The sequence below is a fragment of the Diachasmimorpha longicaudata genome, chromosome 3, assembly GCF_034640455.1.
Source record: "Diachasmimorpha longicaudata isolate KC_UGA_2023 chromosome 3, iyDiaLong2, whole genome shotgun sequence".
NCBI lineage: Eukaryota > Metazoa > Arthropoda > Insecta > Hymenoptera > Braconidae > Diachasmimorpha > Diachasmimorpha longicaudata.
The window spans coordinates 11,988,469-12,008,911 of NC_087227.1; the positions used below are offsets into that span (position 1 = coordinate 11,988,469).

The following is a 20,443-nucleotide window of genomic DNA, read 5'->3' on the forward strand; positions in this document are numbered from 1 at the left end:
TTCGATCATTCTATTATAATACATACACAAACATGGCTGCACCCTATCCATTCAGGGATAAATTAAAAATCACATAATGCAAATTCGTGGGCCATATTTAGTTGCTCAAATACAGGAAATTGCAAGGATGAATGCAAGAGATTACAAAGCTTGCCTATTTGAAAGCTAAAATGGAAAAAAATGAAACCGGAAACGCGGCAGATGGCGCGCCCCCCCAATTTTCGTAATATATATATATATATATTTTTTTTTTTCGAGGTCTCGAAAAACTTGTCTCCTCTCTCTCTCTCTCTCTTTTTACTTCGCAAAAAACGTTGGAAATCTCATAAAAAGGAATCGGTAAAGCTCAAATATTCATCTCTTGTTTCGTTATTTTCTTTTCATCTGTGACTCCTCTGGACATTTAGTCCGATTTCACCTGAGGACAGGTACGTAAGAACATAAAAAAATAATAATTATTTCATTCAGTCTGAAAAAGCCGCATGTGTACTAACATTTGGGTGAATTTTGTTCATTTGATTTTTGTTCACGATCCTGAGGTGAATTAAAATTTTATTGTTGTAAGGAAAGGGAAGTAACGTGTGTCCAGCTAGCCATGGCGTTGAATTTGGCGTACGACGATATTGGCAAGGGATTTGTTCAGCAATATTACGGTCTCTTTGACGATGCTGTGCAGAGAGCAACTCTGGTTAACATGTACAATGTGAGTGGTTAATTAATTTTGCAAAATTCGCAGGAGAGAAGACGTGAAGTCGCAGTTTTGAGGGTTGTTTCAATGCCGGGGGTGACCATAACCTATAACTTTGCCGTTTTTCAGAATGACTCTTTCATGACGTTTGAAGGAATACAGATAAAGGGAGTTTCCAATATTATGGAGAAATTAAATGTGAGTTAGATTCAACTGTTTATTTATTTGTATGTTTTCGCCCTGTTTTTTATTATTTTGGGATAATTTTTTCATTGATTTATTGTTTGGAATAGAGAGATGTCAAGTGAACGATTAATTTAAGGGTCAACGACCCGTTGTAATAAATCCTTTTTTCAACAAAGTCAATTTGGTATGGACATTTCTCCCTTCTCATTTTTAAAGTTCATAAAAAATTTCCATTTTCAGAGTTTGAGTTTTAAGAAAATCGGAAGAGTAATCACCGCAGTTGATTCACAACCCACATTAGATGGTGGAGTCCTCATCCACGTCCTGGGAAGGCTGAAGGTAATCGACCATAAGCCATTATCGAATTAGTTTAGAACTTATGATAGAATTCATAGAAATTTATCAAAAAGATGTTTGTCATGCCAAAAACTGAATAACACCAATTCACTGGGCAGACTGACGAAGATAAGCACCAGCTTCTAAATGTTTATTTTAATTCATTGGAATTTAGTTAACTGGTATGGGCACGGTTATGCTTATAATGCATTAACATATTGATTGCTGCTATTGGTTTTATCTTAAAATGTGGCCGAAAGAATATCCTAGCGAATTAATTCCCTCTCCGTAAAAAGTGATGTTATTATTAATCATTCTTTGACGACAAACGGATTTCATCACAACTAAAATAATTATTTTTATCTCAGACTGATGAGGATCCTCCGCACGCATACTCGCAAATATTCGTGTTGAAACCACTGGGGGGCTCGTTCTATTGCCAGCATGACATATTCCGTCTTGTTATTCACGAGACAGCATAAATAAAAGTAGTAGCAGCAGGCGAGACGGCACATGGACTCAATAAAACCAATTGAAAGGATGGAAAAATATATAGATGAGGCACCAAAAGAGACAGACATGAAATAGAAAAAAATTGAACAATTTTTCAATCATGATTGTATCCCTGTCGTCTTTGCGTATCATTTTATTCAGATTGAATTTTTATACAGGAAAAATAATGCTTCTTATGCCGTAAGAATAAAACATTTATTAATTAATCATCAGCTTTTTTTCGATTTTTGTAAGTTGGAGGTGATATTTTTTTGTTACAAATTTCCACGTTTTGCCTGTTCAATTTCAATGGCCTCAAAGAGCGCCTGGAAATTACCAGCACCGAAACCCTGGAATAATTTTTTAAATACGAGATTAATAAAGTGATGAATCTGGGAGATTGTTGAAGATTAATATTTTGTATTGTATTTTTAATCCTTTAGTTTAAGGTGACAAGTGCTGAAGATTTCATTTTCATGATCGCGAGGGAAATGTCAACTAAGAATTAATAGTTGTGGACATATCTGCGAAATGGATAGAAAAAACTACGGGAACGCGGGTAGAACTTGCGTTATGCATTCATTGATCAATCAGTAGTAGTGATTGATAAAAACCGAATTCGAAAAAATGATGCATTCACTGTTGGCGAAAGCATCGGTACTCACGTTGTGATTTCTTCGTTGAATAATCTCAATGAATAAAGTCGGTCTGTCCTGCACATTTTTTGTGAAAATTTGCAGGAGATAGCCATTTTCATCGTAATCAATGAGAATCTTGAGTTTCTGAAGAATCGACATATCCTCCCGAATGTTCGTTCCACTGGATTCGAGCCTCTCCCGCAGCATGTCATAATAGCTATCGGGAACCTGGAGGAACTCCATGCCCCTGGCCCTCAGGTTACCAACAGCTTCGATGATGTTATCAGTGTTCAACGCAATGTGTTGAATACCAGAGCCCCCATAATACTCAACAAACTCCTGGATTTGGGATCGTTTTTTTCCTGGGGCAGGCTCATTTATGGGAATCTTTACAGTTTCCTCGTAGTTGGTCATCACAATGGATCGGAGCGCTGAATATTCCGTGTGTAGTTGAGTGTCATCGACTGACCAGAACCTGTGGAACTGGAGGTTCTGCTCGTACCACTTGGCGACTGGTTCCATTTGCTGGTCTGGTTGGTTTCCGACGCAGTGATCGATGAAGTTTAATTTCGGGTCTGGCCTGAGGATCAACGAGGCAAAGAATAAAAGTAGATAGTCTTATACAAAGACATTTTATTCTGCGCAACAAATGCGTTGTTAATTCAGAGGATTACTTCAGGTCCAGATGAAAGTAAAGCGATCTTTAAAATTCGAATCCTTAACTTCAGGATCATTTGGACGATCAATTTAATAATCTTTAAAAGTTTTTGCCCTTTGAAATTATTTTGCCCCGTATCGAAAAACCTAAAAATATTCCAGGAATTGTGCTAAACAATTCATTTACCCTAGTTTGGTATGCAGTAGTCGAAAATTAAAAATTGACTTTTTAAAAAACATACAGTAAACGAGCGATTGGATCTGCGGGAGAATCGACGTATCCTGGCAAAAATTTTCCCCTGTAGTTGGTTCTGTCCACCAGAGTATGCAGGGTATCTCCAAACTGTGAAGATAAAACACAGAATAACATATTAAAATTATTCAGCACAATCACTAATAATTGTGAATAAATAAAGCGCTCACCGTTCGGAGTGTGGCCATCCTTACCACCCCAGTCTCGTCCTTCTCCTCCCAAATATCTCTGACTATTTTGGCCCCTCGCGCTTTCGCCACTTTGACGATTTCATCGATGTCCACAACGCTGAAAGCGATATCTCGAACACCATCTCCGTGTCTGGCGAGATGATCGGCCATCAGTTTGTCATTGGGTTCGTAAGCTGACTCGAAGACGAAGACTATCTTGTTCTGCTTCACTGCGTGTGAGGCGATTTTACGAGAACCGGTCTCTAGCCCTTGGTACCCCAGGGGCTCGAAACCGAAACGAGCAATGTAGTAGCCAGCAGCTTGCTTGGCGTTCCCGACCCAGAATTTCAGGTGATCAAACGCCAGGAACTGGCCAGCGAGGGGCCTAGAGCCCTTGTCGGTGTAGGTGGTCTGAACCAGAAGACATGGGGATGAAAATATTGAAGGTAAATTTTTTGCGAGACATTTGGAAGGATATTCTGCTATATGTATGGAGATAGATATGAATTTAATAATACACGTTACCCATACGGAGAGAAAGATGTAATAAAATGGAAAAATTCGTTACTTTCTCCAATACTCAGTGCATTTTTATAATGCCACCAGGAATAATTCATTGACAATACGAACTATCACATAGTTTTCGCTTGAAATTTACTAGAGAAAAATGACAATAAATTGTCATTCCTGATTAAAGTTTCCATCAATTGATTCTTCAAATAGGTCAGCAAGTATTTCTACATATCCTCCAAAACTACTCCTTCGCACAATTCACGAAAATCTGTCTCTCCCCTTTCCTAATTACCAAACGTCCCTTACCATTAAAAAAACTGTAAACTCAAAGTAAAAGCGATAGTTTCTCAACGATAACTGAGCGCTGCTTCGGAAGCCCTCATTTAAATATGAGGCTTGCTATATGGGCTAGTCATGATCTCAGGCTGTGATTGGTGGAAACCGGAGGCTTGTTTACAGGTACCCAACTCCATAATGAATTTAAAAATTCCTCATAATTTATTGCAATCGGCGGTAGAAAAACCGGATTAGCACGAATCCGTTGCCTGATCCCTGCGTGTTACCAATGAATTTTGATAATTTTTTCACTGGGGAATTTGTTTATTTCTGTGTCGATCAATTTTTCAACGATTCTGTTCAATAAATCATTTGACGAATTGTTTTTCGGTAATATTTGCGAATTTATTTTCCAAGGACAACGACAATTATCCATTAATTTTGCATATCTATCTCGTTTCTTTTGTTAATCACCTTAATTTCACGGATGACTGCATTGATTCTGCTCTCCAGCTCTTGTTTGTTATGTTCATCAATTCAACAGTCGTCCAATAACAACAAATCCATGGAATATCTTAAGAACGAGTTTTTGGAGAAAAATCAAAGGCTGATAAGGAAATGGCCGCGACGCAGTGAACGTTAATTATTCGCGATTTCTAATAGGTTGAGATGATAACTAAGCAACGATTGTGTCGGAATTCTTTATATTTTTGTTTATTAAATACTGAGTCAGTCTGATGGTTTAGATTCAAACTTAAAATTAACATAATCATTTATAAATTAATATTAACATTTTTTGTTCATATTTTTGTGGTTGAGAGTTTAGGATATCATCGGTATTTCAAGGAATTTTTTCATTGATGAAGAACCATACTTATACATAACAACTGCTATAAACTTCTTTAAATAGAATCCTCCCCTTTTTAGCAATTTTTTCTACACGTCTCTGCAAGAATTCTATGGACAAAATTTTTATAGCAATTCTTCAAATTCGTCAAATTCCTATGACATCCTTATATTGAACTAGCGTGTGGGAATGTAAAAATCGTCGTTCTATCAACATTATCAAGACCAATATAATGACATTCATTGGGTTCTAATAGCAATTCTTATTTCATCTCATCACAGAACGCGTACATTATCTCAAGATTATGTCGAATATGTAACATACTTGATTCAATAATTAATACTAATTAATATTAATTGATAACATTGTATTATCTACTCATAAATGAACAAACGATTTATTAAAAAATCGTGCAAGCAAAAATGGAATGGCATCGCTGTGGACAATCGTAAAGCTTATTATGAGTGCGACGGAATTCATTGCTGGATTCAAAATAAACTCGTAATTTACCTTATTAGTTCACCTGGTTTTGTCATTTTGTTTATCATTCGTCGGGGGTTTTTTTTATAAAAATACGGATTAATAAAACTGAGTGGACCTGCTGAAGCGCTAAAAGTATTGATTCAACTCAACTTCAGCTCAATAATAGCAAGAACGACCTTTGGCACTATCTTCCTTTCAGAAATTACACTGCTGATGCCGTTTTGGCATTGTATTCGCCTTTAACAAGGCCTCTCCCATAAGCAGCTGATGTTAGCAGCCCGCTGCAGATAAAAAAATCTCAGTACTTTATGCACATGCCCAATTTCTGCAGATGGTTTATGTTCGTCTTCCATGTTCTAATATCCACAGATGAGGATCTTCCTCGATGTCTCATAGAGATGGCTTTGGGGTAATGTCCTCGGTGCAGAACAGGGTCTCATAGTCGTCCACCAGTAGCCTCAATTTTTACAAATGTGAAGCCAACTGGTGGCTTCTCCTCAGAAGAATTTTCGTGTTCCTCTGAATTCAAAATAAATGCGTCCTTTGCCTTTATTTAGTTTTATAAATATAAGAATCGAAAATACGTCAGGTAGCGAAGAGGTGCAATGGAATGAGTTAACTCAACAACGACAAGAACAACCTTTGGTACAAATTTCTTTTATAAAATCACAATCCCATGATCTCGTTCTAGCCGTCTCTTCGCCTTCAACGGCACAACTCCCATGAGATCCGCCGGTGTGGGCAGTCCACCGGATCCACCACTCCCTACTCCTTGCTGATAAAAAACTTCCGTCCTGCCGCACTGATTGCCATATACCACAGTATCCTCAGTTCTCACAATGACGTCAGTAAGATTCCTTCCCTTTTTGAATCTATCGTGAATCTTCCCCACGATCTCCAATTCACTGACACCCCACAGCCCTGATCTCTGTAAGGTATCCCACTCGGGATCAATACTGAGAACTGAGTAGAGATCCTTGTGCTGACTACAGGGCATAGGCTCCATGCAATGTGCCAGCCTTGTCTCCAGTCTTCCCAAGTGATTCATACATGTTTCCCAAAGATTATGAATCAATTCTGGATTATTTCCAGTAGTATCCTCCATCAGCAGAACCATCACCATGTTCTGATGCCCACAGATGAAGAGCTCAGCCTTCTCCAGGGCTCCAGGCTCCCTCTCACCCACCCAGAAGTCCTCATCGTCATTATTATGTTTGGTTAATCTACTGGATAATGTGGACAGATCATAGTACTCGCTTGGCGTTGTCTCTTTGCTACAGAAGCCACTGGTCTTATCATCATTTGCCAGCAGACTCAGCTTGGACATGAGTGGCGTCAATTGAAGCCCCTCGAGCTTCTTCTTCATGGGCATTTCAAAAGAAACCCCCTCTGACGCCGAGTTCCTTGGATCTTGGGCCTCATCTGGAGCATTGAGACTTTTCAAAGGAAGACTCATCGACCTTTTGCATGTCTCCTGACGGTTCTTCCTGACTTCACTAAGCTTTACGTCTAGTGGAGGTGGACTATTGGAGATCATGACGTCAAAATCTTTCAGATGAATTGAATCCATCGCGTTAGCTTTTGATGGTTGCATTAGTGGCTGTGAGACATCTTTAGAGACCTTCTGGATTTTAACAAGCTCCTGGTAATGACTAGATATATAATAATCATACAGATCCTGTGATACTGGTGATCCATCAAACTTGAATACTGGATAGCAGGGATCTGTTATTGTTGTGAAGTGCTCCCTTCGTTTTGGATGGTCGTCTGGGGTAAGCCAGGACTCAATTTCCTCTAAATCTGCCACGCTGGAGCTCTTCCTACTCCAGGCTATCTTCTTGAATTTCTTTTCGGGGTCCAGCCCACCAGATCTCAATTTATTCAGCCTCTTGCACCTGAGGGCTTCTTTTACGACGTCTGGAATGTCGTCAATGTTCCCAGGGCCTTCCTCAGACTCCTCAAGAGGAAGATTCTCTGATTCATCTCCTGTGCTGCAAATCAAAACAGCTGTTTCATGGAGAACTCGATTAATGTCCTTCAGAGGAGTTGAGCAGACACTAGGAGTCAGGGGATGCTGCATTCGATTCTTAGATCTAAATTCCTGTTTAACTGGGAGAGAGCCTCGCCTGATTGTTGGTGGAGGCGGAGGGTTATCAGGATTGTCTATGGGCTCAGCCTCTCCTTCTTCGGGGACTGTGAATATCCTGGAAGTATCACGTTTCATTCCACAACTCGTCAAAGATGATTTCTTGTATTTCTTGCTGATATGATTGTCGTTGATGGGATTATGGCTCTTTGGGAGATCGTCCTGCCTTCTTTGCACGTAAACCCTCAACAGCTGAACACCTAGGGGCAGATGGAAGTCTGTGGGAATCCTGTCTGCTGGAGCTTTTATCCTGTAAGGATCTGTTATCACTAGTTGTTTTGTGAGGTCTGGGGTCAGCTGGGTCACTACTACTTTGTTGTTGAAAAACATTGCCCCGCCAACAATACCCTGGGTCTCCTGACAGTATTGGAGGAGCTGCAGGGACTCCAAGAAGACGTTGCTTGCGCTTTTTGGGAGTTTTATCATTGGTATTGAGGAGAAGAGGCTCGCGTTGTACTGTAGAATTGGAAGGTATGTTTCCAGCATCTGATACAGTTTTTCCGCAAATTTGTTTCTATCGTTATTGAGAGAGTGGCTTATCGTGTCGAGGTCGCAGTGGAAGAATTTGAGAATTTGCTCCAGGAAGTCCCCTCGACGCTCCAAAATCCAGTCCTGGATGTTGCGGTCAGTGCCGATTGCCAAAATATAGTGGTTGAATTTCTTCAGGACGAATTTACCACCCTGCAGGGCAACCAGAGTTGGTGGCGAAAAGGACGTTGAGAGGAACTGATGGACACCCATCAGCTGGCCGACGAGGGCCAGACGCTGGGTTACAGAGACCCAGGCGGGGTGAAAGTAAAGAACTGCCTCTGCCGGGTCATCATCCTCTTTTCGACAGCGAGTCGTATCGTAGATGAAGACGATCATCATTTCTCTGGAGAGAAGGAAGCCCAGGATTAATATCCTTGAATTTCAAAAATTTGTTTTCAAAATTCAAACCAGTCACGTACGTACACCCTCTACATTGTTCCTCCCCGAATTACATAGAAACCAAAGGAATAAAAATACATACACAACTTTATAATCAGCATTATCCTTAATGAAGATCAAAGAATTGAAGAGAGACATGTAGAAATTCATGCAAGATCTCGAAACCCCCAAAAGAACTTCCTCAATCCCCTTAGCACTCCATCATCACCTCATAATGACGCAACTTACTTAGCCATGGTAATGGTTCCAATTTTTTCTCTGGGTTCTTGGATAATCCTATCAACTCTCTACAGTTCCTTTCGCCCGGCCTAAAAATCCACAGTCAATTCCCTGAATAGTTGTCCCCCACACTCTCCAATCATTTTCACCCAACAGTCGTCGATTATCATCTCAGAACTCTCAGAAATTTTCAATTCCCTCACATAATCAAAAATAATTGTCAATTATTCGATGAAAACATTGAACACACGGGAGTAAGCAATTGCAATGAAGGAGATACACTCCTCCGGTACTCCTCTTTGGTGTTTGGGCCGTGTGGCGTTACCAGCCAAGGGAACCTGCCGACTGCTGTACCGATGGCGTACATCAAGAGGCATCTGTTGGATTAAAGTGCAATTATTAACTCCATGTCGCTAGACAGGAAACGAGTAGCCAAACATATGTATATCCAACCAGAAAGATCTGACAAGATTTATGTGCAATGCAGATAATTTGCAGAAATTCTTTGTAATTAATTAATTACTATCACCGTCTCTTCATCTTCATATTTACAGTAATGAAAATCGAGTGATTCTTTGGAACAAATGATCGTCTTCCCGTGAAAGTCTCTCAATAAATAATGACCGACGTCGACAGTTTGCGAGCAGCTATTGAGCAATACGAAACGCAGGTATTTATATTTAATTTTTTCTTATATAGAAAATATTTACAAATAAACAAATAGGACGTCGACATAACTGTCTAACTTAATGCAAAATTGCTGATCATTCACTTCATATTCCAGCTGTCGCAAGTTCAATTGGCATTGGCAGGAAGCCCAGCAGGACCCGACAGAGATAATTTACAGAGTCTTCAGTCAGATATACAAGAATTAATAGCTCTGACCAAAGAGAGCCTACGGAGTGCCGAAGGAAAAGAAACTAGTGACAATGAGGACGATGGCTTGTCTGACGACAGCCAGGACGATGATGACGACGGTGATGATGACGATCCGATGGCAAAGGAGTATGCCATGTTCAAGGTAATCATTATTTAGGGAGGGTGAGGCAATAATATGGGGAGGGAATTCTCATGATTCAGTTATATCAGATCTATTGCTTTTACATGAACAAGGATACTCATAAAACTTCGTTGAGAAATTTCTATCAAATTAAAAAAAAAATCTTTTCATCACTTAATTCTGGGAAAAACGTCAGTGAATAAAAATCATCAAGAACAATCGTTTCTTTATTTCCACCAGGCGGAACTGAGAGATGAGGAATTGAATAACACCCATGATAACGGAAAATGTCAAACCCCAAATAATGACAATAATATTGATGTCAGTAAGCAAATATCACCTAATGCTTAGAAGAGAACAATTAATACCGTGCAAGTTGAATAATTGTAGGAAGAACTCAAGGCACTCGAAGGTATGAAATGTAGAGCGCCCTTCGGAAGAAGTTGGGGCGGTACGGGTTATCACAATGCTATGATATCTTCTGTCGATAGAAACGATGAAAAAACTGCTATCAACAGTATTCACGACATCCAGGTAATCTTTTGTTCTTTTCATCTCATTTCTACATTCAAGATTTCACTAATAAATACAATATACTTGATGGTCTGTCAGGTGCGAGTATTATTCATCAACCCAACTCATAAGGATATGTTACCATGCGCGTATTATTTAGATGGAAAATGCAAATTCTCCGATGAAAAGTGTCATTACTCACATGGGGAACAAGTATCTTTTTCCAGTCTACAAGAGTACAGGTAAATGAACTTGAATTATATATTTTTGGCTCTAGAATGCAAATTTTGAAATCGTTAAAATTTATTTCATTGTGATATATTGATTTGATTTCAGCGAGCCAGATTATTCTTCGATCAAAATGGGCAGTCGAGTTTTGGCAAAAGAAAAAAATAATATATGGCACAGATCAGTCATCTTAAAAATCCCATCAAAGGATCACGAGCTTTACCGAGTCAAATTCGAGGCCAGTGGAAATATAATAGAGGTCACACTCGCTGATCTTTTGCCTCTCGCTGACGATCAACTGGACATGTCAGACTCGTCTGACGATGATGATGATGGGGATTTCACTAAAGATTCTAACTCCTTGAAAGACAGAATACAAGAGGAAATAATCCATGAATCTTTACTGATATTAAAGGATAATGAACCGTTGGGAAAATGGGAAGAACACACACGTGGCATTGGTAGCAAACTGATGCTCCAAATGGGATACATATTAGGGACTGGTTTGGGAAAGAGGGCTGAGGGTAGAGTGGAACCTGTGGAAGCCACAGTATTACCTCCGGGCAAATCACTTGATCATTGCATGGAGCTAAGGGAAAACGCCGGTGGTGATAAAAACTTATTCACTGTCGAGCGAAGATTGTTGAGACAGAAAAAGAAGATGGATCAGCAATGGGCAAAGAAGAATAAGAAACCAAACGAAAGGAATATTTTTGATTTTATCAACAACTCCCTTTCAGATAAACGTAATGAAATTGACAGTTCGATCGATGATTTTTTTTATTTAATTTCGAAACCCAGTGTTGTATTCTTTCTTTTGTCATATTTTCTAGAAGTAGCAACGAGTCAGGCCACCAGCTCCAAAGCCAAGAATCCATTCAAAGGAGAAACAAATCGAGGATTGAATGTTGCCAATTTCCAGGTCGGAGAGAACATTACGAAACTCGAGAAAGAGTCTTTATTTCTCGTAAACTCACTGAGGAAACATGCCAAAGGAAGTGTCCCTTACAATAATATTGTTGTGCAGTATAATGACAAACAGGCGGAACTCACCAACTTGCGATCCCAGCAGAAAAATATTCTTAGTGAGCAAAATCACAGGAAGGATAAGACGAAGTTATCGGTGTTTTGATGTTATGTGTAGAATGGAAATTTACTCACGTGAATTCTGTATTTATTCCCACTATTGTGTATTTTGAATCTGAAATTGAATAAATTTATGGAAAGAGCTAGGGATTCATATATTTATCACTCATCACATTGTCTCACTGGCCATTAATTTACGCAATTTCTTTCACGAGGGTGAAATGATTAAGGAGATATTTTTTTTATGTACGATAAATTCAGTAAAGTATTCAATGAACAAATTTTTTTTGAAAGATCAAGTGCGAACAGTACGTGTATAGATACGTATTTGCACAGCTACATAGTGACCTACACACATTAAACAGGCTTAGCATGCGTGTGTAAAGTATCGTTTGTATAGAATGAGTATCAGTGTCAAGTCAACACGATGACGCCATGTGAAAAGTAAGTTTTCAGATTGCAGTGATTAAAGACAATATCCGTTGCCCATTTTACGGCAACATTACCATTTTATTGCTTGCTAATAATTTTTAGGCTGGAAAATTGTGAGGTATGTGCGAAAGAAAGTGCCAAATACACATGTCCCAAGTGTGAGGTTAGAACTTGCTGTCTCGAATGTGTAAATATTCACAAGAAAGAGCTCAACTGCAGTGGCATACGTGATAACACAAAATTTGTGCCTTTAAAAGAATTCACTGATCTTGATCTCCTGAGTGGTAAAAAAATATCACAATTATTACAAAATATAGAATATTTCTTGGTTATAAATAAATTGTGCACTTGGTTATTTTAGATTACCGATTGCTCGAAGAAGTGGGAAGATCTGTTGATCAGTTGCAGAGAGATGAATCGAAAAAATATGGCCGATTTCACAATTTACCAACCGTAATTGTGCTTAAATAAATAATTCTATTAGTAGTCATTTACTTGATTTATAATCCATGTTCTTTATCTTTTTACTTTCCACCAGCATCTGCATAAATTGAGACAAGCAGCAATGAGGAGTACAGTGCAGCTAGAGTTCATGCCACAAAATTTCTCCAGGCACAAACAAAACACAACATTTTTCAATTGGAAAACTAATGAGTTATTTTGGAGGTTAGAATGGATTTTTCCTCAGGCTGAAAACATCAAATGGGTAACAGAAAGAGCTCTCGAGTCTGTGCGACTATCAGAGTTGCTGGAAAATATTCTAGATCCATTGAATTGTAAAAATCCCCCAACTGACGACCCGAAGGCGAAAGAACTTCTCGCTGATAAGCTGCAGTTCTATTCTTCGTCTAGTCTGAGTGGAATTAAAGTATTTCTGAAAGCTGAGAAAGTGAAGAAATCTGACTCCAGATTTTATGAGCTCGATGTTACAGAGAGCCTAAAGGAAAACCTGGCTAATAGAACGATAATTGAATTTCCAATTATTTACGTTGCTCTAAAGGATCACGCACACATGTTTGAAACTATTGACTCAGGTAATGTATTTTCATAGACAGCAAATAGGTGAAGAAAAATAAACAAAGAGTTAATTTTTTTCTCACTAATATATTTATTTTTTTGTCTCTATAATTAATAATTTTATGGTGAGGTTAAATTCAATTTTATTACTTCCTTTCAGACGATGAAAAAAAACAAGAGGCGGAGGTCGAATTGCATCCAAATACAACAACTAATTGGAAGAATCCAAGGAGAAATCATTTAAAAAGTCAAAACCCCCGGCATAAACAGAAGATTAAAGAGCAAGAGAATTCTGTTAACTTCTTTTTCAACAACGATAGTTCATCCGATTCTGAGAAGGATTCTATGGACTAAAGTTAAAGAAAAATTCTCCTAAACATAAGAAGAAAAAATGTTGCTAATAATATAATTGTAAGCAATAACCAATCGTGATACACAATAATTATATACCCTTTATTATTAATCATTAAAACGTTTCTTATATATAACTGCCCACGAAACCATCTTCAATTCTAAATACAATGAATATATTTCTATGAATGACTTGCTAACGCAAAATTAATGAACCATCCATCACCCACTCATCACACTGCACAATTATCTCCAATATCTCTGTTTAATAGTATAAACATACCAAATATTCAGTCTCCCAAGTGCTGCATGAGACTAGAGAATAAAGAAATATAGGAGGAAGACGAGGAATGCTATTAATCCAGCTACAGCTTTGACATACATTGATTTGCTGTTCAAATATGTTGCATTCTTTTTGTATTTTTGGGACAGCATCGAGAGGTTTTGGGTTTTGGTGTCCAGCTCTGCAACAGTAATGACGATTGTTTATTTTACATGTGAACGCATATTTTTATGCGTTGAATATCGACTATATCCGTCTAAAAGAATAATTGATGGAAAAAAATTTATCATATCACTACTGATGGAGAGAGAAAATAATGAAATCAGTACCTGAGAGAACTGTCCCCCTCTGTAGCACATCATCAATATTTTGAACCATAATTCTTTGGACGTCCTGTAGTTGGCTATTCAGTGCATTCATATTTCGTCTCGATCGTCCATCGGAATATGATTTTTTCGCTTTCTGAATGTATGTATCAAACTCAATAAAAGTGTAAGGACGAGTTACGGTGTTAACACGTTTTCCGTATTGTGTGTGGAATTCTTGGGCGATATCCTCGAGGTAACTGTAAGCTAACCGCTTGCTCCAGTTTCTCTCACAGAGAACCAGATAACACACGTCGTTCTCTATTAGGTAGCTTTAAAAATATTATTCTTATGAGCATTTATCAATGAATCTGAAGAGTAATGGAATGAATCCATTCTTACTGAAAAAGATAAGGTCCTGTTTCGATAGTGCACCTGGCTGGTGACTGGGGAGCCAGCTTCCTAAACAGCATCTTTGCCTGATTCTGATACTCAAGGATGCTCTTTCCACTCTGAAATAACCACAAAAAATCATTTCATCACCTTTTCCCTGAGATCTTTCCACCAGAATAACGAAAATGATAAAATGATTAACCTGCTCATCTTCCTGCATGGTAGCTGCCAGTGGCAGACCATCTGCTATTCTTGCAATCATCGTAAATAACACCATTTTGCACTAATTATTCGTAATATTCCAAAAATTTTGAATTATTTTCCACAAAAACTAGGTAAAAGTGAGTTGTCAATCGTCTTGGGCCTGTCCTTCTGTTATTTCCTACCAAACATTCAACATAATTGCACTGCGTTTTGTTGTATGTATGTTAAAAGTCACTCCTGTACATACATGTGACATCCACTGCCTGATAACCACGTCAGTTGTTCCAAATCATCCCCAACGGATGTGTATATCATATATATCTACCTCTACATATGCACACTTCAATATCATTCGGGCTATTCTCATGAGCATTCGGGTGAGAAGTGAGATGTGTTTTCATATAAATGTGGAGAGAGAGAGATATTGATGAATGTAGAATAAATCGCCAGGAAATTGATTAAAGCATCAAATATTTTTATTATTCAGTAGTGAATTACTGGAGTCGAAAAGATAATTATGGTTTTATCGAGAAACATTTTTCCGTAATCTTCTCCAAAGGACCGACAATTATTTCAAAACGATGTACTAGCCATCTGGTGAGGAAAATTCCAACAGAACAGCTACAGCATTTTTTTCGGAAAGATAATATCACTAACCTATAAATTGAAATGAACAATAACGAGAGTTATAATCAACAACACTTGCCGTTAATATCGTAGAAGAACTAGTATGGGAATGGTGAATGTGACAAAGGGAATTTTGGTTGAGTGGTGAGTATTTTACTCGACATAATCCAGATCCTCGGGGATATGGAACTGCTTGTTAAGTATCTCCTCTGAAATATCGAATTTGTTTTTACACCAGCTCTGTATTGAGAATATATTGTCGGTCCATACATTAGCTGCATCTTTGTATTCCTGCAATTAGAGAAAAGTATAAAAGCTGTGATGGAATTGTGAGTGAGTTGATAATGATTATGGTAGTACACCTTTGCTTGCTTGACGATTTGTTCAACAACTTCAGGGCCAGAGTCGCTAAAATTTCCTATTTGTTTTGTTAACTCGATTTTCTTCTCATTCAGTTGTTGAATATCTTGTAACACTTGCTGTCTTTCTTCTGAGTCTTGCTTATCTACCTAATTAAAAATCGAAAAGAAAATTTCTTAATTTTTTTGAGGCAATTAAAGTGAATTATTTACCGGAATTTTTTCAATTTCCGCATTGAGCTTCTGCAACTTAAATTCTGCTGCTACAATCAATTTATTTGTCTCTGATATCCGTTTCTCAACAGCTACAAGTTTCTCCCTGAAGGAAAATGCCAATCAAATAAATAATAATAAAATTAGGGAACGTGGGGCAATATGGATACCATATTTACACTATGACTTGAAATGGAATAAAATACGGGTTTTGATTTCTTCTTAAATGTTTATGATTCTGCGAGTTGAAGAAAAATTAAATTTTAGTATTAAAAAGTTTTGGATCCGACGAAGCCATTTTCCACAATGTAAATTTTAAAAAGAAAAGTTATTATCGTCAATTCTTTAGGTGTCCATTTTACCCTGGATATATCGTATCTAATATAGATTAAGCATTAATAAATACCCGGGGAATGCCCAGAAATAAATAGCAGACCCAATCTTGTCAGAATTAACGAGTCCATCATCTACTAGTGCCTGCAGTACATCTTTAACGGTCTGCACGACAATTCCTTTCTCCTGGGAAGCAATTTTTTCAATTTCCTTGAGTGTAAAAAAATCCTGTCTCTCATGGAATATCTGAAGTATGCGTGCACGTTTCTCATCCAACGTAACCCGTTTAGACATCACGATGAATATTCTATTTTGTAGTGATGCAGCAATGAAACAATTTCTCCTTCACTTGGACGAGACTTTTGCCCTGGGAAGAAAATTTATAATTCAGGATCTTGACGAGAAGCATCTATTCATATCAGCTGATATTCTCGAGACTCTACAAGCTAAAGTCGATGATCTTATGGATCAGATCTCGTTTCCACTTGCCGACAAGGGATTATAAATTGTTTAAGACTTGGAAAAATTTAAGGAATTCAAGCGAAAGAAATGGCAGCAGCGAGGGAATCTGGAAGAATTAAAGATGCTTATCAGAAGAGAGTTCTTGATGATGCGGCGAGAAAGAGAAGACAGAAAAAAGCCCTGGAGGCATTGGAACAGGACAATTTTCATGACGATCCGCACGCGGATTTAGGTACTTATACAATTCATTTCTATTTTATTATATACTTTTACTAGCAACATGGGATGATTTGTCGAATAAAAATCGTCGAGCATCGAGCAATATTCTTCTAGTTTCGAGAAAACTTTATATTAATATTATCTGTTTATCATTATTCAATTATTTTTATTAAAAAGTAAACCTAGAACTGGTGACTGGAATTGTAATTCTTTCTCTACCACGCAGTAATGAGCAAGAAAGTGCCCAAGTTCCAAGAGTCTCTGGACGGCCGCGGCCCGAGGAAGAAGAAGACCCGTTCAGCCGAATACTACAAACAACGTTTTCGAAAGAGCTTTGCCCAATTAGTGGAGGAGGATGCCAATAATAATCCAGTACCGCCTAACTACTCGAGTGCTCAAGCATTACCATCTAAATTTCCTGAGAGACATTTCTGTGCTGTTTGTGGTTTTCCCAGTAATTATACATGCATACCCTGTGGCGCGAGATATTGCAGTGTCAGGTGTTTGGGAACACATCTCGACACCAGATGCCTCAAATGGACTGCATAAAATTTCCTTGTTTTTCTGATAATTCTCATGGATCCGCGTATTATTATGATTATTGAGAAAGAAAATAAATCGTTTCAAATATGTTGTTATCATTTTGAAATTAACAAACGTTCTTCTCACTAATCTGTAGATATTTTTCATTATATTACAAATTAGCATTAAGTAGTTTTTCTTATACACTGTATCAATGCGTGACAACTAATAATAAAAAAAGTATTATGAATCTCATCTGGACCAATACCTACATATTCTACAATATTCATTCCATTAATAATCTAATCTAATCGATAGCGATCGCTGAAATATTTGCATTTTCTATTAACGGCCTATGTTGATCCTCAATGTTTACATTAGTGTGATATTGAACAAGGTTAATAAAATTTTCAAATGCTTTCGATATTATTAATTTAATTTTTTTTTTTTGAATGACCATTAATGCGATACTCAAATTTCCCTAATGTTTTTTTTTCTTACAATCTCTGTTATCATTACCTGTTGTTATTTATTGTTCTTGTAGCTTTGTGTTTTATTTATTGATTACTTTGTCTGGTATATGGTTTGCACATTTTTGGTTAGGTTTGTATGTTTACATATTTACCCACCACACAACTCATACGCACGTTGAGGGGCGGGGAGGAGAAGGAGGAAGGAGTTGTTTGTATTCCTCATGGAGTATCGCCTTGAAGATATGGAATGGCGCATTCTGGTTGAACCACTTGGATGAGTTGGATCTATCTCTTTTGACGAGCGAGTGCATGACGACGATGGATTTACCACCTGGAATGACCTGGTTAGCAACTCAAGTTGCGGGACATCAATCGGATTCAAAGAAGACAAATATTCGTGAGTATCTTTCTGCTCTTCTACCTGTTTACTATCAGCATGTAACTGGTGTTGCCTACTACTTGTTCTTTTCAATTTCTATTTGAACTAGGAATGATTAAAACAAACAGTGGATGTATTTTGAAAGCGGGGCAAAAGGAGGCTCTTCAGGCACGAGAGGTTACAAGATAAACAATATAGGCGAGTGTAGGGTAATATGGACACAATTTTTTAAATAACTAGTTACATTGGATGAAGTCTGTTGCTTCACTCAAAATTTTTGGTTCTCCATTCCCCCTTCAACGTCCATTTTACCGTACACTCTTCCAGTGTATAAATTTCAACCATAAGGGTTCTTTCTTCATTGAACAATTTTAGAGATCATTCTACGAAAAAATAAAAAATTCTGACGAATCTTTACACAATGAATTGCGGACATTCATCCCAAAATATTATGGCACGAGAGAATTAGTCCTGGAAAACAAACGTGAGTTGATGAGTACATAAACACTCCTTGTTATGAATTGAGATATTAAATAAAGGTTAAACGCTCAGGGATTCCTTTTATCATTCTGGAGGATATTACCGACGGTATGATTGAGCCCTGTATAATGGACATAAAAATAGGCAAACGTACGTGGGATCCCTTAGCAAGTTTTGAGAAACGAGCAGCAGAGGAGAAGAAATACGTCGAGTCGAAGACAGCTTATGGATTTTGTATCCCTGGCTTTCAAGTTTACGATTTGTCAAGTGGAGATTTGAACAAATTTGGCAAAGATTATGGCAAGAGTTTGAACAAGAAAACTACTGTGGAAGGTAGTAGAGTCCATTATACTTGATTTTATTTAGTCTGCAAGATTTATACAAATTTACATTTTTTCGTTTTATATTTTTCCAGCCTTGAAAATGTTTTTAAATGTAGGAGAAAATAGTCATAAACTGGGGCTTGATAAAATACTTTTACATCAACTGATAAATTCGTTGAAAAAAATTGAGAGCTTGTTCAAGAAGCAGAACAGCTTTAGATTCTATTCTAGCTCAATTTTGATTGCTTATGACGCTCATTGCCTTCGAAGCTTGAGACAAAAAATGTCTCCAAATTCTTATTGTGAGAATTCCGTAATTGACGATGAAACTAATCCGCGCTTCATAGGAGAAAGTCTCGAGGAAATTAATGGTCTTCGCGTCAAAATGATTGACTTTACTCATGTCTTTGAAGCCGAGGATGGGAACGTAGACATCAATTACCTCGCAGGCATCACAAGTCTAGTTAAACTCCTTGGGTCATTAACTAGGTAATGGAAGGGAAAACAATTACGTAATATTGAATTGTAAAATAAAGAGAGCAAGGAATAAGAAATAATAATATGAGGGGGGGACGGGAGTGGAAAACAGTTGGTAATAATCCAGACAGACCAAGCTTCTCTTAATCACACACCCTCATTGCTTCGGGTTACCCAAGTGATCAAACCTCTCACGGATTCATCACCCCTCGATCCAACGTACCGTCTGTAAGACATGCTTCAATAAATTGTTGCTTATTTCCGCTCTCTCCTCATTACTTGTCCATTTGAAAACAATTGAATTCAACAATTATTGAACCGAATTGGTCATTGGCCCATTTCTCCTCAGCAGTATTCACCGGACGACAACACATATCTTCGCAATCCCCCTTTAGTCCTACTAATTGATACAACAATCACGTGACAATTATCAATTTTTTCAATTTTTATTAATCATTTTTTTATTCTTGTTTACAATAATCACAGACGTTCGCCAAACGTAGTAGGCATGAAAATTAATGTTAGATAAATCGCTATGGCCCCCCACGCAGCCGAATAACACGCAACCGGGGGAGGGAAGGGAGCGAAGAGAGAATAATTAAAAAGTTAATGAACGAATTAACAAATCAATCAGATAGCCTTTATACTTCCATAACGAAATAATTACTGGAAAAATTGGAAAGTACTGTATAATAATAAATCTGGGGCACGACCAAATAACCTTGAAAATATGAGTAAAACTAATTACAAAACCTTCCCAAAAGTAATTCCAAACATTATCGATTTTACTTTAAGTAATTTCAGTTCAATAATCATTCAATAATTTCAGTAATATAATATTATTAATATTCAGTGTTTCATATTTCCTCGGAGTAATTTTATAATGAATTTTTTAAAAGTTATTTAATCGTGAAACCAATAAACCTATTG

General features: G+C 37.6%; 9 protein-coding genes across 13 annotated transcripts; 6 read left to right on the forward strand and 3 right to left on the reverse strand.

The window, feature by feature from the left end:
- Positions 1-239: 239 nt before the first annotated feature.
- Positions 240-2,116, forward strand: LOC135160229 (probable nuclear transport factor 2). The gene is made up of 5 exons (XM_064116558.1): positions 240-428; positions 566-703; positions 818-886; positions 1,115-1,213; positions 1,579-2,116. Exons 2-5 carry the CDS (start codon positions 596-598, stop codon positions 1,690-1,692), a joined length of 390 nt encoding a protein of 129 aa, XP_063972628.1. The 5' UTR covers positions 240-428; positions 566-595; the 3' UTR covers positions 1,693-2,116.
- Positions 1,822-12,728, reverse strand: LOC135160191 (4-hydroxyphenylpyruvate dioxygenase). 5 transcript variants are annotated; one of them, XM_064116483.1, is made up of 5 exons: positions 4,240-4,363; positions 3,421-3,831; positions 3,240-3,340; positions 2,368-2,920; positions 1,822-2,052 (listed from the first exon to the last, which is right to left on the reverse strand). In XM_064116483.1, the coding sequence occupies exons 1-5, from the start codon at positions 4,240-4,242 to the stop codon at positions 1,978-1,980; spliced, it is 1,143 nt and encodes a 380-aa protein (XP_063972553.1). In that variant the 5' UTR covers positions 4,243-4,363; the 3' UTR covers positions 1,822-1,977. The 5 variants fall into 5 exon arrangements, with proteins under 5 accessions (XP_063972553.1, XP_063972554.1, XP_063972552.1 ...); XM_064116484.1 differs by lacking the exon at positions 4,240-4,363 and adding an exon at positions 3,946-4,206; XM_064116482.1 differs by lacking the exons at positions 1,822-2,052; positions 2,368-2,920; positions 3,240-3,340; positions 4,240-4,363 and adding exons at positions 5,567-8,559; positions 8,844-9,211; positions 12,589-12,728 and having other exon boundaries at positions 3,693-3,831.
- On the forward strand, positions 9,247-11,805 carry LOC135160205 (zinc finger CCCH-type with G patch domain-containing protein). The gene is made up of 7 exons (XM_064116513.1): positions 9,247-9,504; positions 9,619-9,855; positions 10,075-10,155; positions 10,225-10,368; positions 10,447-10,589; positions 10,684-11,321; positions 11,409-11,805. Exons 1-7 carry the CDS (start codon positions 9,454-9,456, stop codon positions 11,705-11,707), a joined length of 1,593 nt encoding a protein of 530 aa, XP_063972583.1. The 5' UTR covers positions 9,247-9,453; the 3' UTR covers positions 11,708-11,805.
- LOC135160217 (box C/D snoRNA protein 1) lies at positions 11,939-13,582 on the forward strand. The gene is made up of 5 exons (XM_064116541.1): positions 11,939-12,105; positions 12,196-12,377; positions 12,455-12,546; positions 12,632-13,127; positions 13,271-13,582. The coding sequence occupies exons 1-5, from the start codon at positions 12,089-12,091 to the stop codon at positions 13,462-13,464; spliced, it is 981 nt and encodes a 326-aa protein (XP_063972611.1). The 5' UTR covers positions 11,939-12,088; the 3' UTR covers positions 13,465-13,582.
- Sec22 (Secretory 22) lies at positions 13,543-14,870 on the reverse strand. The gene is made up of 4 exons (XM_064116550.1): positions 14,645-14,870; positions 14,452-14,561; positions 14,074-14,381; positions 13,543-13,925 (listed from the first exon to the last, which is right to left on the reverse strand). Exons 1-4 carry the CDS (start codon positions 14,717-14,719, stop codon positions 13,777-13,779), a joined length of 642 nt encoding a protein of 213 aa, XP_063972620.1. The 5' UTR covers positions 14,720-14,870; the 3' UTR covers positions 13,543-13,776.
- On the reverse strand, positions 14,750-18,040 carry LOC135160221 (meiotic nuclear division protein 1 homolog). Its single transcript, XM_064116545.1, has 6 exons — positions 17,901-18,040; positions 16,252-16,545; positions 15,846-15,951; positions 15,636-15,782; positions 15,431-15,564; positions 14,750-15,303 (listed from the first exon to the last, which is right to left on the reverse strand). Exons 2-6 carry the CDS (start codon positions 16,470-16,472, stop codon positions 15,162-15,164), a joined length of 750 nt encoding a protein of 249 aa, XP_063972615.1. The 5' UTR covers positions 16,473-16,545; positions 17,901-18,040; the 3' UTR covers positions 14,750-15,161.
- Tfb5 (Transcription factor B5) lies at positions 15,276-16,683 on the forward strand. The gene is made up of 2 exons (XM_064116564.1): positions 15,276-15,417; positions 16,497-16,683. The coding sequence occupies exons 1-2, from the start codon at positions 15,377-15,379 to the stop codon at positions 16,681-16,683; spliced, it is 228 nt and encodes a 75-aa protein (XP_063972634.1). The 5' UTR covers positions 15,276-15,376.
- LOC135160226 (zinc finger HIT domain-containing protein 1) lies at positions 16,728-17,636 on the forward strand. The gene is made up of 2 exons (XM_064116553.1): positions 16,728-16,872; positions 17,086-17,636. Exons 1-2 carry the CDS (start codon positions 16,728-16,730, stop codon positions 17,406-17,408), a joined length of 468 nt encoding a protein of 155 aa, XP_063972623.1. The 3' UTR covers positions 17,409-17,636.
- A 74-nt stretch (positions 18,041-18,114) lies between the features above and the next one.
- Positions 18,115-20,242, forward strand: LOC135160218 (inositol polyphosphate multikinase). The gene is made up of 5 exons (XM_064116542.1): positions 18,115-18,251; positions 18,343-18,410; positions 18,609-18,717; positions 18,786-19,046; positions 19,129-20,242. The coding sequence occupies exons 1-5, from the start codon at positions 18,164-18,166 to the stop codon at positions 19,527-19,529; spliced, it is 927 nt and encodes a 308-aa protein (XP_063972612.1). The 5' UTR covers positions 18,115-18,163; the 3' UTR covers positions 19,530-20,242.
- Positions 20,243-20,443: the final 201 nt, after the last annotated feature.